The sequence below is a fragment of the Carcharodon carcharias genome, chromosome 11 (genome assembly GCF_017639515.1).
Source record: "Carcharodon carcharias isolate sCarCar2 chromosome 11, sCarCar2.pri, whole genome shotgun sequence".
In the NCBI taxonomy this organism is placed as follows: Eukaryota; Metazoa; Chordata; class Chondrichthyes; order Lamniformes; family Lamnidae; genus Carcharodon; species Carcharodon carcharias.
In genome coordinates, this window is record NC_054477.1 from 63378209 (window position 1) to 63393054 (window position 14846).

The following is a 14846-nucleotide window of genomic DNA, read 5'->3' on the forward strand; positions in this document are numbered from 1 at the left end:
AAATATTTGATTTTTTTAAAATTGAATATAAATTATATATAAATAAACTTGATAGTAAAGTGAATCCTAAAATATCATGAAACTACTTAGTGTGATGTAGGAAAAATAACAAAGCTACTAATTATTTTAATATCAATATTTAATTAATACCTGGAAGATCATATCAAATTGCAAAACAGAATTACATAGCTTCTGCACAAAAACAGGTCATTCGGTCCAACTGATCTATGCTGAGATTTATGCTCCACATGAGCCTCCTCCACCCCTCTTTTACTAAACCTTGGGGCAAGTTTAATCAAATGTGGTAGGAGATAACCAGGAGATATTAGGGAGGAAAAGCAAGATGCACAGAGAATTGGGAGAGACGAATAGCACTAGAATAGGAAATAGTAAGGTAGTAGGAAAGGTCAGAGTAAGAGGGAATGCAATAAGCTCTAAATTAGGTTTACTGTGCATGCATGTGAATGCACAGAGTGTGGTAAATAAGGGTGATGAGCTGTAGGCACAGAGAGCCACTTTAAGATATGATGTTGAGAGACCTGGCTCCAAGAAGGGTATGATTGGGTACTAAAAATTCTTGGAAATAAGGTGTTCAGAAAAGATGGGGACCAAAGTGAATAACCTTACATTTCCCTGCACTATACTCCATCTGCTATCTTGTTGCTCATTCACTGTATCTCTTTGCAGCCTCCTCAAAGCTTACATTTCCAACTAGCATTATATTGTCAGCAAACTTAGATTCATTACTCATGTCTCTTCTTCTAAGTCCTTAATACAGATTGTAAGTAGCTGAGGTCCCAGCACTGATCCTTGCGTCACTCCACCAGTCACGGCCTGCCAACTTGAAAATGCTCCATTTATGCCTACTCTTTGCTTCCTGTCCATTAACGATTCCTCTATACATGCTAATATATTACCCCCAACTCCATGAGCCCCTATCTTGCCTATTAACCTTTTGTGTGCCACCTTGTCAGATGCCTTTTGGAAATCCAGGTGTACTAAATCTACTGGTTCCCCTTCATCTACCCTACTAGTTACATTCTTTAAAAATGAATTTGTCAAAACAATTTCCCTCGTAAAACCATGTTGACTTTGTCCAATCATACTACGATTTTTTAAGTGCATTGTTAAGACTTTCTTAATAATAAATTCCAGCAATTTCCCAATGTCTGATGTCAGGCCTGTAGTTCCCTGATTTCTCTCTCTCTCCTTTCCTGAAGAGCAATCTCACATTTACTAACTTCCAATCTGCTGGGATTGTGATAGAATCTAGAAAATTTTGCAAACTCATTATTAGTGCATCCGCTAGCTCAGCAACTATCTTTCTTGAATAGCAGTGTTACATTTGAGAAAGCAGGTAATAAGGCTGGAAGAGGTAATAAGGTAATACAGGATTCTGGGCTTTATAAATAGAGGCATACAGTACAAAAGCAAAGAAGTTATGATAAACTTATATAAAACACTGGTTCAGCCTCAACTGGAGTAGCGTGTCCAGCTTTTGGCACCACACTCTAGGAAAGATATGAAGGCATTACAGAGGGTGTCAAAAGATTCATGAGAATGGTTCCAGGGATGAGGAACTTCACTAAACATGGATAGGTTGGAGAAGCTAGGGCTGATTCTCCTTAGAAAAGGGAAGATTAAGAGAAGACTTGTTAGGGGTCCTCAAAATATTGAGCGGTCTAGATAGATTAGATAAGGAAAAACTGTTCCCGTTGGTGGAAGAGTAAAGAACCTAACAACACTGATTTAAGTTAATTACAAATATTACACCCTTGTTGAAAACAAGTGTGTATGGATAAGCCTAGCAACTACAGGCCAATAAATTTAAAACAAAAACAGAATTACCTGTAAAAACTCAGCAGGTCTGGCAGCATCGGCGGAGAAGAAAAGAGTTGACGTTTCGAGGCCTCATGACCCCTTGACAGAACTTGAGTTCGAGTCCAAGAAAGAGTTGAAATATAAGCTGGTTTAAGGTGTGTTGGGGGGGCGGAGAGAGAGAGAGAGAGAGAGAGAGAGAGAGAGAGAAGTGGAGGGGGGGGTGTGGTTGTAGGGACAAACAAGCAGTGATAGAAGCAGATCATCAAAAGATGTCAACAACAATAGAACAAAAGAACACATAGGTGTTAAAGTTGGTGATATTATCTAAACGAGTGTGCTAATTAAGAATGGATGGTAGGGCACTCAAGGTATAGCTCTAGTGGGGGTGGAGAGTGCATATAAGATTTTAAAATATTTAAAAATAATGGAAATAGGTGGGAAAAGAAAAATCTATATAATTTATTGGAAAAAAAAAGGAAGGGGGAAACAGAAAGGGGGTGGGGATGGGGGAGGGAGCTCAAGACCTAAAGTTGTTGAATTCAATATTCAGTCCGGAAGGCTGTAAAGTGCCTAGTCGGAAGATGAGGTGTTGTTCCTCCAGTTTGCGTTGGGCTTCACTGGAACAATGCAGCAAGCCAAGGACAGACATGTGGGCAAAAGAGCAGGGTGGAGTGTTAAAATGGCAAGCGACAGGGAGGTTTGGGTCATTCTTGCGGACAGACCGCAGGTGTTCTGCAAAGCGGTCGCCCAGTTTACGTTTGGTCTCTCCAATGTAGAGGAGACCACATTGGGAGCAACGAATGCAGTAGACTAAGTTGGGGGAAATGCAAGTGAAATGCTGCTTCACTTGAAAGGAGTGTTTGGGCCCTTGGACGTTGAGGAGAGAGGAAGTGAAGGGGCAGGTGTTGCATCTTTTGCGTGGGCATGGGGTGGTGCCATAGGTGGGGGTTGAGGAGTAGGGGGTGATGGAGGAGTGGACCAGGGTGTCCCGGAGGGAGCGATCCCTACGGAATGCCGATAGGGGGGGGGGTGAAGGGAAGATGTGTTTGGTGGTGGCATCATGCTGGAGTTGGTGGAAATGGCGGAGGATGATCCTTTGACTGCGGAGGCTGGTGGGGTGGTAAGTGAGGACAAGGGGGACCCTATCATGTTTCTGGGAGAGAGGAGAAGGCGTGAGGGCGGATGTGCGGGAGATGGGCCGGACACGGTTGAGGGCCCTGTAAAATAAATTTAACCTTGGTGGTGGGAAAACCTTTAGAAATGATAATCCAGGTCAAAATTAACAGTCATTTGGACAAATATGGAACAATTAAGCAAAGCCAGTATAGATTTGTTAAGGGCGTATTGTGTTTAATTAACTTGTTAGAGTTTTTGATGAGGTAACAGAGAAGGTAATGCAGTTGATATAAGGTACATGGACTTCAAAAGATGTGATGCTGACATGAGGGAAACCTTTTTTTATGCAGTGAGTAGTTAGGATCTGAAATGCACTGCCTGGGAGTATTGTGCAGGTAGATTCAATCGTGGTTTTCAAAAAGGAATTGCACAATTACCTGAAGAAAAAAATTCATAGGACGAAGAGGAAAAGGCTGGGCAGTGGGATTAGGCAAGCTGCACTTGCAGGCAACCGGCATGGACAAGGCAGGCTGAATGGCCTCTTTCTGTGCTGAAATTATTCTATGTTTCTATTAGCAAAGCCATCTATTCCCTTCTCCATCGTGCACTTATCCATTTTCTCCTTAAGTGCACCTGAGTTGTTCATCTCTACTATTAATTGTGATAGCAAGTTCCGCATTCTTACCATTCTTTCATTAAAGAGGTTTCCTCTGAATTCTCTATTGATGACTACCTTATATTTAATGCTCCTAGATTTGGCCACACCACAAATGGAAACATCTTCTCTACGTCCACCTTATCAAACCTCTTCATAATTTTACGACTATTAAGTCACCCCCAGCCTTCTCTTTCCTAGATAAATCACTTAAGCTTGTCAGACTCCCCTGATAAGTGTACCCTCTCAGTCCTTCCCAACCTACATAGATTTCTCAAACATTCAATTTAAGCAGCAAAATAGTTAAAGGAACATCTTAGAAACAAGACCAAATTCTCTGAACCAAATATTTATATTCAGCTGGCACAGTATTTGATGGACAATTTTACCAACTGTTCAAACTATGATACCAATGTAATGACTATGAAAGCGGTGCCATCAAGGCTCGGGGATCTGGGCTGTCAGGAAGTTCTTAATGACGATAATTAGTAGGTTCATTACTAACCTTAGACACAAGTGTGGGCGAGGGGGGTTGGTCAGGTCAGTTGGGTTGGGTAGGGTGGGTAGTTGGGTCAAGGGGGTGGGTGATCAGATCAGGTTGGAGTGGGTGGTCTGGTCAAGTCAGAGTGGGTGGGAGGTCCGGATGGCCGGGGTGGGGTGGATAGTTGGTTGGGGTTTGGATCTCGGACGGTGGTGGGGGTGGTTGGGGGGCAGGGGTCAGGTCAGGGGGTTTGTGGGGAGTGAGTGGTCTGGTTCAGTGGGGTGGGAAGTTGGGCTGTGTGACTGGATAGCTGGCTCCAGAGGGGCGGAGATTGAGGGTTGTGGGTAATAGGTTCAGGGCATGGGTAGTCAGTTCAAGGGACGTCTGGAGGATGGGTAGTTGGGTTGGGGAGTCATTGGCGGTGTTGGCTAGTATGTGTGAGGGGTGATGAACTGGGTTGCACAGTTTATTACCGTGTTACACCAGAGATTAAACGGAGTAACAATTCTAGGGTAAGGGTAAGTATTTGGGTAAGCAGTCCGTATCTAGCCCAAGTCTTCAACACTGAGATCAGTGTAAGAGATATTCATCAAGGGTTCAGCAAGTGCAAATCAAACCATCGTAAACTTCCTGGGCAATACAGCACCAATGCATGCATCAGGATTGTTTCTAAATGGCAACTGCCTCATTTATCAAAATAGAAGATATTTGCTAAAACGTTCGAGGAATGAGCAATAATAGTTATATGGATAGACTGGAGGAGCTGGAGCTGTTCTCCTTGGGGCGGAGGAAATTGAGAAGGGATTTGATAGGTGTTTAATGGTCTGCTGTGCTATAAACATAGGAACATAGGAAATAGGAGGAGTAAGCCACTTAGCCTGTCGAGGCTGTTCCGCCATTCAAGTAGATTATGGCTGATCATCTACCTCTTATGCCATTTTTCCCCACCATCCCCATATCCCTTGATTTCATTAGTATCCAGACATCTATTGATTTCTGTCTCGAACATGCTCAATGATTGACTTTCCACAGCTATAAGCTTCATGGTTCTATATTCAGTGCAGGTATGATGTGGTGGTGGGCATCACGGAGACATGGCTGCAAGGGGATCAGGACTGGGAGCTAAATATCCAAGGATATACATCCTATCGAAAAGATAGGCAGGTTGGCAGAGGGGGTGGGGTTGCTTTGTTAGTAAGAAATTAAATTAAATCGATAGCAAGAAACGACGTAGGGGCAGATGATGTAGAATCTGTGTGGGTAGAATTGAGGAACCGCAAAGGTAAAAAATCCATAATGGGAGTTATGTACAGTTATGTACTCCCAACAGTAGTCAGGATGTGGGGCACAATATACACCAGGAGATAGAAAAGGCGTGTAAGAAAGGCAAGGTTACAGTGATCATGGGGAATTTCAATATGCAGGCAGACTGGGAAAATCAGGTTGGTAGTGGATCCCAAGAAAAAGAATTTATGGATTGTCTATGAGATGGCTTTTTGGAGCAGCTTGTGGTGGAGCCCATTAGGGAACAGGCAATTCTAGGTTTAGTGATGTGTAATGAGGCAGATTTGACAAGGGAGCTTAAGGTGAAGGAACCCTTAGGAGGAAGTGACCATAATATGATAGAATTTACCCTGCAATTTGAGAGGAAAAAGCTGTAATCAGATGTAATGGTATTACAATTGAATAAAGACAACTACAGAGGCATGAGGGAGGAGCTGGCCAGAATCGACTGGGAGAAGAGCCTAGCAGGAAAGAAAGTGGAACAGCAATGGCAGGAGTTTCTGGAAGTAATTTGGGAGACACAACAAAAATTCATCCCTAGGAAGAAGAAGCATACTAAAGGGGGGACGAGGCAACCATGGCTGACAAGGGAAGTCAGGGACAGCATAAAAGCTAAAGAGAAAGCATACAATATGGCGAAGAGCAGTGGGAAACCAGGGGATTGGGAAGCCTACAAAGACCAACATAGGACAACTAAAAAAGAAATAAGGAGGGAGAAGATTAAATATGGGGGTAAAATAGCCAGTATTATAAAATGAGATTGCAAGATGTTTTTTTTTAGATATATAAAGGGTAAGAGAGAGGCAAAAGTGGACATTGGTCCGCTGGAAAATGACACTGGAGAAGTAGTAGTGGGGAACAAAGAAATGGCGGAGGAACTGAATAGGTACTTTGTGTCAGTCTTCAAGATGGAAGACACGAGTAACATCCCCAAAGTTCAAGAGAGTTGGGGAGCAGAGGTGAGTATGGTGGCCATTACCAAGGAGAAGTTGCCAGGAAAACTGAAAGGTCTGAAGGTGGATAAATCACCTGGACCAGATGGATTACACCCCAGAGTTCTGAAGGAGATAGCTGAAGAGATAGTGGAGGCGTTAGTGGTGATCTTTCAGGAATCACTGGAGTCAGGGAGGGTCCCAGAGGACTGGAAAATCGCAAATGTAACACCCCTGTTTAAGAAGGGAGTGAGGCAAAAGACGGGAAATTACAAGCCGATTAGCCTGACCTCGGTCGTTGGTAAGATTTTAGAGTCCATTATTAAGGATGAGATTTCAGAATACTTGGAAGTGCATAGTAAAATAGGGCAAAGTCAGCATGTTTTCATCAAGGGGAGGTCATGCCTGACAAATCTGTTAGAATTCTTTGAGGAGGTAACGAGCAGGTTAGACAAAGGAGAGCCAATGGATGTTATCTACTTGGACTTTCAGAAGGCCTTTGACAAGGTGCCACATAGGAGGCTGTTCAGTAAGATAAGAGCACATGGTGTTATAGGCAAGGTACTAGCATGGAAAGAAGATTGGCTGTCTGGCAGGAGGCAGAGAGTGGGGATAAGGGGGTCCATCTCAGGATGGCGGCCAGTGACTAGTGGAGTTCCGCAGGGGTCAGTGTTGGGACCACAACTTTTCAATTTATACATTAATGATCTAGACAAAGGAACTGAGGGCATCCTGGCTAAGTTTGCAGATGATACAAAGATAGGTGGAGAGACAGGGAGTATTGAGGCAGCAAGGAAGCTGCAAAAGGATTTGGACAGATTAGGAGAATGGGCAAAGAAGTGGCAGATGGAATACAACGTGGGGAAGTGTGAGGTCATGCACTTTGGTAGGAAGAATAGAGGCATAGACTATTTTCTAAATGGGGAGAGAATTCAGAAATCTGGAGTGAAAAGGGACTTGGGAGTCCTAGTCCAGGATTCTCTTAAGATTAACTTGCAGGTTGAGTCGGTAGTTAGGAAGGCAAATGCAATGTTGGCATTTATTTTGAAAGGACTAGAATATAAAAGCAGGGATGTGTTGCAGAGGCTTTATAAGGCTCTGGTCAGATCACATTTAGAATATTGTGAGCAATTTTGGGCCCTGTATCTCAGGAAGGATGTGCTGGCCCTGGAGAGGGTCCAGAGGAGGTTCATGAGAATGATCCCAGGAATGAAAGGCTTAATATATGAGGAATGTTTCAGGACTCTGGGTCTATACTCGATGGAGTTTAGAAGGATGAGGGGGGGATGTGGTTGAAACTTACAGAATACTGAAAGGCCTGGATAGAATGAACGTGAGGAAGATGTTTCCATTAGTAGGAGGGACTAGGACCCAAGGGCACAGTCTCAGAGGAAATGGAAGACCTTTTAGAACAGAGATGAGGAGAAACTTCTTTAGCGAGACAGTGGTGAATCTATGGAATTCATTGCCACAGAAGGCTGTGGAGGCCAGGTCATTGAGTGTATTTAAGACCGAGATAGACAGGTTCTTGATTGGTAAGGGAAACAAAGGTTACAGGGAGAAGGTGGGAGAATGGGGTTGAAAAACTTATCAGCCATGATTGAATGGCGGAGCAGACTCAATGGGCCGAATGGACTAATTTCTGCTCCTATGTTTTATGGTCTAACTGTGGTCCTGAATTAAGTTAACCCAAGTGAGCAGCTGGGAGTTTCTTGCATGTAATAGCTGAATCAAGGGTGCTATTATACTATAGCTACCAATTTCAGATGCAGGAGAGCTTCCCTAATGGGTTTGCACACTGCTCTGCTCTAGAGACTGCTCAGGATCTGACTCCAGATTATTACTTTCATTTCTCCATCAGAACATAAAAATGCCAGACTTAACAGCCCTTCATATTGGGGAAAGTTGCTCAGCCATAATATACAAGGTCTAACATACTCAACCTAGTGTGCAAACTGTGTGACAAAGTAATAAGGAATAACATGATGGAAATATACAACAGATCCGTGTGCACTTGAAAAAATAGGTTGAGTTGATATATTTTTGTTCTTTAGATGCTGACTGCTGTGATTTCCAGCATTCTCATATAGATTTTCAGATTTAAACTGATTATAGTTTTTGACATTTTTAAAATCCTGATTAACAAAGTAGGTGTGTGGTACTCCTAAGATAGAATCAACATACCTCATTTGTTAAAGCCCTAATGTGGTCTTCTCTTATGGACCTTCTGAACAGATCATGTGACAGAGGATATGCAAAACAAATTACATTTTTGACCATTATTATTTCTGCAGCAAAACCAATTAAAAAGTTGCAGTATTTTCCATTAAATTACTTTAAAATGAACTCTAATTGTTAAAAACAAAATTCACTAAAAGGTTTACGTTCAATTACCAGCACTTAAAACAGGATAGTGTGAATTCCCTTGAATATTTATTAGTTTGAGACAAGTGTAGTCAGGAGAACATGGAGAATCAATACACACTATATATCTGCATAATTCTAAGCAATTGCTTGAGTGACAAGTTTCTGCAGGAAAGAAAAAGTTTCAAACCCAAATAGCTGGAATTAGGATCGAGTGGTATGCATAAAATAGTCAAAACAAAGTTGAAGAGTTTGAAGCATTAATAACTACAGTGCGATATGATATAGCACCTATAACAGAGATATGTCTTAAATCTGGACAGGACTGGGAACTTAGTATTCCTGGTTATAACATTTTTAGGAAACGTAGCCAGCTGCGGCTCCCAGCCAGGAACAAACTCTGTCCTACGAGCCTTTTGGAGAGGATGAGCAGCGAAACACTCATGATACTGGCCCTCAGGTTGCAGCTAAGAGTATTAGAACAAGTCAAAGAGACACATGTGTAGTCACCAGGGGAAGCATTGCATCAGGAAACAGTATAGGGTCACTTTGTACTTTATTGCAATAGAATGTGCACTGACATCACTATTGTAATGTAGGAAATGTAGCAGCCAATTTGCACAGAGCAAACTCTCACAAACAACAACGTGATAATGACGAGATAATCTGTTTTTTTGACATTGGTTGAGGGATGAATATTGGCCAGGGCATTAGGGATAACTCCCCTGCTCTTTTTCAAAATAGTGCCATTGATCAGTTGTGTTTTCCAAAACGTCATAACTTCCTTAAAGCTTTTAGCTGGATAAAGGGATTGCAGGAGGTGTGGTAATACATGGATTTTCAGAAAGCTTTTGATGAGGTTTCTCAAGAAGCTTGTTAAAAGAAATTTAGATATATGGTGCAAGAGTAAATGTAATAACATGGGTTGAAAGTTGGTTAAAGAACATGAAGCAATAAGGGTAAATGGATGTTGCATGAATTAGAAAATGATTAGAAATGGCATATCCAGAGGTCAGTGCTGGGTCCACTATTGTTCTCAGTGCATATAGATGGTTTGGATGTGGATGTAGCAGAAAGGAATCTCAAAATTTGATGATGTTGCAAAAATAGGAGGTTTGTCATACAGTGAATAGCACCATAAAACATTTCAGAAAAACATTCAGGTTAGCAGAATCAGCAGACAGATGGCAAATGCAATTTGATGTGAGTAAGTGATAAGTAATACATTTTGGGTGAAAGAACATTGAAGAAAATATGCACATACTGGTAATACAATTAAGGGGGTGGATGAAGAACTGGGGGTGGAGGAGGTGGGGGGAATTGTGGGGTCAAATGCAAAATTCCCAGAAAGTGGGAGTGTAGGAGTTTTGGTAGATAAAACCAGAAAAAAGGCAATAAAATTTAGGGTTTCATAAATAGTGTAAAGAAGTAATGATTGATCTATATAAAACCTTGGTTAAGCTGTCTGCAATAATGGCTATCCAGTTACAGAAAGGTTATTACTAAGATAATGCTATAAATGGGAAATTATAGTTATGAGAAAAAGCTTAAAATGCATGGATTATTTCAATCGGAGCAGAGAAGGGTTTTAGTAGAAGTCTTTTAAGCTATGAACCAATCATCAATTCAAAATTATCACTAAGAGTGAGGCGAGGTGTTAGGACATAATTTTGCACTTTAACATACAGGGTTCTGAGAGCTTTGCTACAAGGAATGGCTGAATCACACACTTGCATATTTTAGAGGAAATTGAATGATCAGTTGAAACAAAGAGAGATACAAGGCCATCATGAAAGCAGGGCAGGGGAATTAAATCTGAATTACTCTAGCTAAGATCCAACACAGACAATGGGCTGAACAGCCTATTTCTACGTTGGAAAATTGCTTGGTTCTAAAAAGTAAAGTTCAATAAACTTAATTGCAGTATTTCCTAGAAACCAGATCCTGGTTGAAATTTATATGGGATTTAAACTACCACCGCCATTTCAATATTCTCTTTAACATTTATTTATCTAAAAAAACAAAATTTATACTTAGTTAGAAAGTAAATGAAGGTGAATAGGCCAGCAAACATTATATTTGTAGCAGGTACCCAGAATATAAATTTACAACCCTTAGCTTGCAAATTTAAAAATATATGTGAAAACACCAAGTGTGGTAAATAAAATCAGTAAGTTACGTTTGTAAATTGCCATGTAGAAATACGATGTGTGGCTATAACAGAGACCTAGTCCAAAGAGGGATAGGACTGGTATTAAATATTCCTGGATACAAGGTGTTCAGGAAAGAAGGAAAGGGGGACAGGTGGCAGTATTAATAAGGAGAACATTGCATTCTGGAGAGAATGTCCCAGAGAGATCAAGGGCAGAATCTATTTGGCTAGAGCTGAAGAACAAAAAAGGTGTAATGACATTGCTTGCTGTAATCTATAGGCAACCAACTAGTGGGAAAGATGTAGAGGAACAAATTTGCAAGGAAATTACAGAGAGGTACAAGAATTATAGAGTAGTTATAATAGGGGACCTCAATTATCTGAATATAGACTGGGATAGTAGCAGTGCAAAGGGCAAAGAGGGTCAAGAGTTTCTAGAGTGCACCCAGGAAAATTTTATACAGCAGTGTGCTTCCAGTCCAACAAAAAAGGAGGCACGATTAGTCCTGCTTCTTAGGAACGAGGTGGGCCAAGTGGATCAAATGTCAGTCAGAGAATATTTAAGGGACAGTGATCATTGTATCATAAGGTTTAAGTCGGCTATGGAAAAGGACAAAAAGCTATTCAGAGTAAGAATAATTAACTGGGTGAAAGCCAACTTTAACGGGGTAAGAATAATTCCATTGGGCTACTTTTAAAGAAGAGATAGTTCAGGTCCATACCTCTGAACCAGGAACTCCGGGTTTGAGTTCCACTCCGGGACTTGATGACCACGGAATGTACATTCATAACGTGACCAAACAGGTTGATTATCAACCTGCAAACCCTTCCAAATGCCTACGGCACGCAGTAAGAGCAGCAGAGTCTCCTGGTCAGCTAGAACCTGCAGAAGGCAACAGCAAACCAATGCAATACCTTGACAAGCATAACCATGGACCAACATATAGAAGTCCATGGTTGCCACTGCCCTTTTAGGGCTTGGTACCTGAATAGACTGTGTTCAGGCACAAAGTATGTTCCCATAAATGGGAAAGGTAGAGCAAACAATTCCAGAACTCCTTGGATTACGAAAGAGATAGGGATTAAGATGAAAGGAGGAAGTTATAGCTCATGGAATAAAAGGTACAGTAGCAACATGGATACAAAACTGGCTGAGTGACAGGAAACAGAGAGTAGTGGGTAATGAATATTTTTGGGCTGAAGGAAGGTATGTAGTGGAGTTTCCCAGCAGTTGGTGTTAGGACCTTTGCTCTTCCTGACATCTATTAATGACCTAGACCTTAGTATACAGGGAACAATTTCAAAATTTGAGGACGATACGAAACTTGGAATCATCATGAACTGTGAGGAGGATGGTGTAGAAGTTCAAAAGGACATCAACAAGTTGGTGGGATGGGCAGACAATTGGTAGATGAAATTCAATGCAAAGGAGTGTGAAGTAATTTACTTTGAAGAACACAGAGACAATATAGAATAAAGGGTACAATTTTAAAAGGGGTGCAGGAACAGAGGGTCCTGGGTGTATATGTGCATAAGTCATTGAAGGTGGTAGGACAGATTGAGAGGGCACTTAGTAAAGCATTAGGTATCTTAGACTTTAATGGGGGCTTAAAGTACAAGAACAAGGAGACTACGGTAAATTTGTACAAAATATTGGTTTGGCCTCAATTGGAGTATTGCATCCAGTTCTGGGCACCACACTTTAGGAAAGATGTGAAGGCATTAGAGAGAATACAAGAAAGGTTCATTAGAATGGTTCCTCGAACTTCAGTTACGTGGATAGATTGGAGAAGTTGAGACTGTTTTTCTTTGAGAAGAGAAGGCTGACAGGAGATTGGGCGGAGGTATTCAAAATCATGAGGGGTCTGGAAAGAGTATAAAGGGAAATACTGTTCCCATTTGTGGAAGGATTGAGAACAAGAGGATACAGATTTAAAGTAATTGGCAAAAGAAGCAATAGAGACATGAGGAGAAACTTTTTCACACAGCAAGGGGTCATGATCTGGAATGCACCACCTGAGAGTGTGGTGGAGGCAGGTTCAGTTGAGGCATTCATGAAGGAATTGGATTATCTGAAAAGGAAGAACGTGCAGGGTTATGGAAAGGAGGCAGGAAATGGCATTAGCTGAATTGCTCATTCGGAAAGCCAGTGCAGATACGACGGGATGAATGGCCCCCTTCTGCACTGTAACAATTCTGTGATGTTTTAATCTAAAATGCATAACTTGTAAAGCTGTATTTTCATGTATATATATTGAAACTAGCCAAAACAAAACAATTTTCTTTTAAATAAAACATACCCAATGTCTGTAAAACATGTCTAGTTGTGCCCATTCATCACCTGCCATATTGATTGTTTTCCATTCATGGTCTGTGAATTGTCTGTTCATAATTCGGAAAAACTCGGTAACAGAGCTGGTGCCTGTCAAAGAAGTTGAGAAGAGAACCTCCTAATTATTTTACAATTGAAAAAATATTCAAAACAAAAGAAAATCGCAGCATTAAAGAATTTCAAATGGTTTGGCTAAATAGAAAACTCTAACTTACAAGTGTGATATTGTTCAATATACATACATATCCAAAAAATTACAGATTTCATAATTGTCACATTGTTTCCCTTATGGGGCACTATTTTTGTATGTCCTCATTTAACGTTGTAGTGGAACGACTTACACCATACAGTTTTATACATGCATATAATAATACATTTTATGCTCAACAAGGTGAAGGATGACAATGGCGACCATTGGTAGCCTTCTATTTTAGCAGCAACTAATCTTTAATTAGCAGCGGGGTAAAACAGATTAACTGTAAAACTCTTTCTTCTTTGCCTCAATAATATACTTCAGAGGTGCAAAAATCTATCACACCAGCAATGTGAATGTTTTGTTTACATATTTATATACCACTTACCATTTATAACAATAATTTACAGTAAATCCCTGTTTTAATTTGTCCCATTTTAAGTCGTTCTGCTTTAACATCAGTCAGTTAATAGTTAAGGTTGCTTCACTCTGGTTCTGACAATAGGTGCCATTTTGGAGTGGCCTCTCCAGCTCCCTGACACTCCCGGTCATTGCCTATCTTCCTTTTCACTGAATTCCACTCTGGCCAACATGCCCTCCCCCGACCCACCCAGTCGCTGCTAACCTTCTCTCTCACTGACCTTCACTCTCACCAACCCTCCCAGTTGTTGCTGGCCCTCTCCTTCACTGTCGACCTTCCCTCTTGCTGACCCTCTGGTTGCTGCAGACTCTCCCTCTTGCCCACCTTCCCAGTCACTGCTGACCCCCCTCGCTGACCCTCCTGGTTGCTGCCAACTTGCTTCACGCAGACACTCCCGGTCGCTGCTGACCATCCCACTTGCTACTGACCCTTCTGGTCACTGCTCTCTTTCCCTCTCACTGACCCTCCCTATCGCTGCTGACCTTCCCTCTCGCCACCTATCTAGCTTGTGGCTTACCTCTGCAGCCCTTCAACTTGAAGTAGCTCTTCCTGCCTCTTACCACTCATCTCATGAATCCTTGTCACAGCGAGAGCTCATGAGAGGGAAGCAGCAAGATGGGGGTTCGACAAAAGGAAGGGTTGGTGAGCAAGGGTTGAAGACGGTGAGGGTCGTCGAGCATGATTGGCGGTGACCCAGATAGGCATTAAGCCAGAGAGCCGGAGAATAGGAGAGGCAGCAAAATGGAGGGTCAGGCAAGTGGGAGAGCCAGACGAGTCGTGGAGTTGGTAAGTGGGAGAGATGACAAATCAGAGGTACGTGGAAAGAGTAAGCATACTTCTTTTAAAATAAAATCATTTTTAAAATATGAAAGTTATTTCATTTATGAATATAGGAAATTAGCAATGTAAATTATTTCAACTTAGCGGGTATAACGCTTTAATGTTTTTTTTCTGATGAGAAAGGTCCTATAGAACATAATTACAGCTTTTACATTGGGAAGCAAATCAGATTTTCCCATTACAGCCACTGTTTCATTTAACGTTGCACCTGTCAGGAATGCAACTACAATGTCACGTGAGGAATTGTTGTAAATG

General features: G+C 41.5%; 2 protein-coding genes across 4 annotated transcripts in view; one reads left to right on the top strand and one right to left on the bottom strand.

Annotated features, from left to right (window-relative positions):
• The window catches only part of aasdhppt (aminoadipate-semialdehyde dehydrogenase-phosphopantetheinyl transferase), a 71902-nt gene that overhangs the window by 35293 nt on the left and 21763 nt on the right, over positions 1-14846 (bottom strand). For all 3 annotated transcript variants that reach the window (XM_041199829.1, XM_041199828.1, XM_041199827.1), the window contains exon 3: positions 13106-13227. In XM_041199829.1, coding sequence (XP_041055763.1) covers positions 13106-13227 — 122 coding nt within the window. The remainder of the gene's footprint in view (positions 1-13105; positions 13228-14846) is intronic.
• msantd4 (Myb/SANT-like DNA-binding domain containing 4 with coiled-coils) overlaps positions 1-14846 on the top strand; it is a 59003-nt gene that overhangs the window by 2196 nt on the left and 41961 nt on the right. The window lies entirely within an intron of this gene.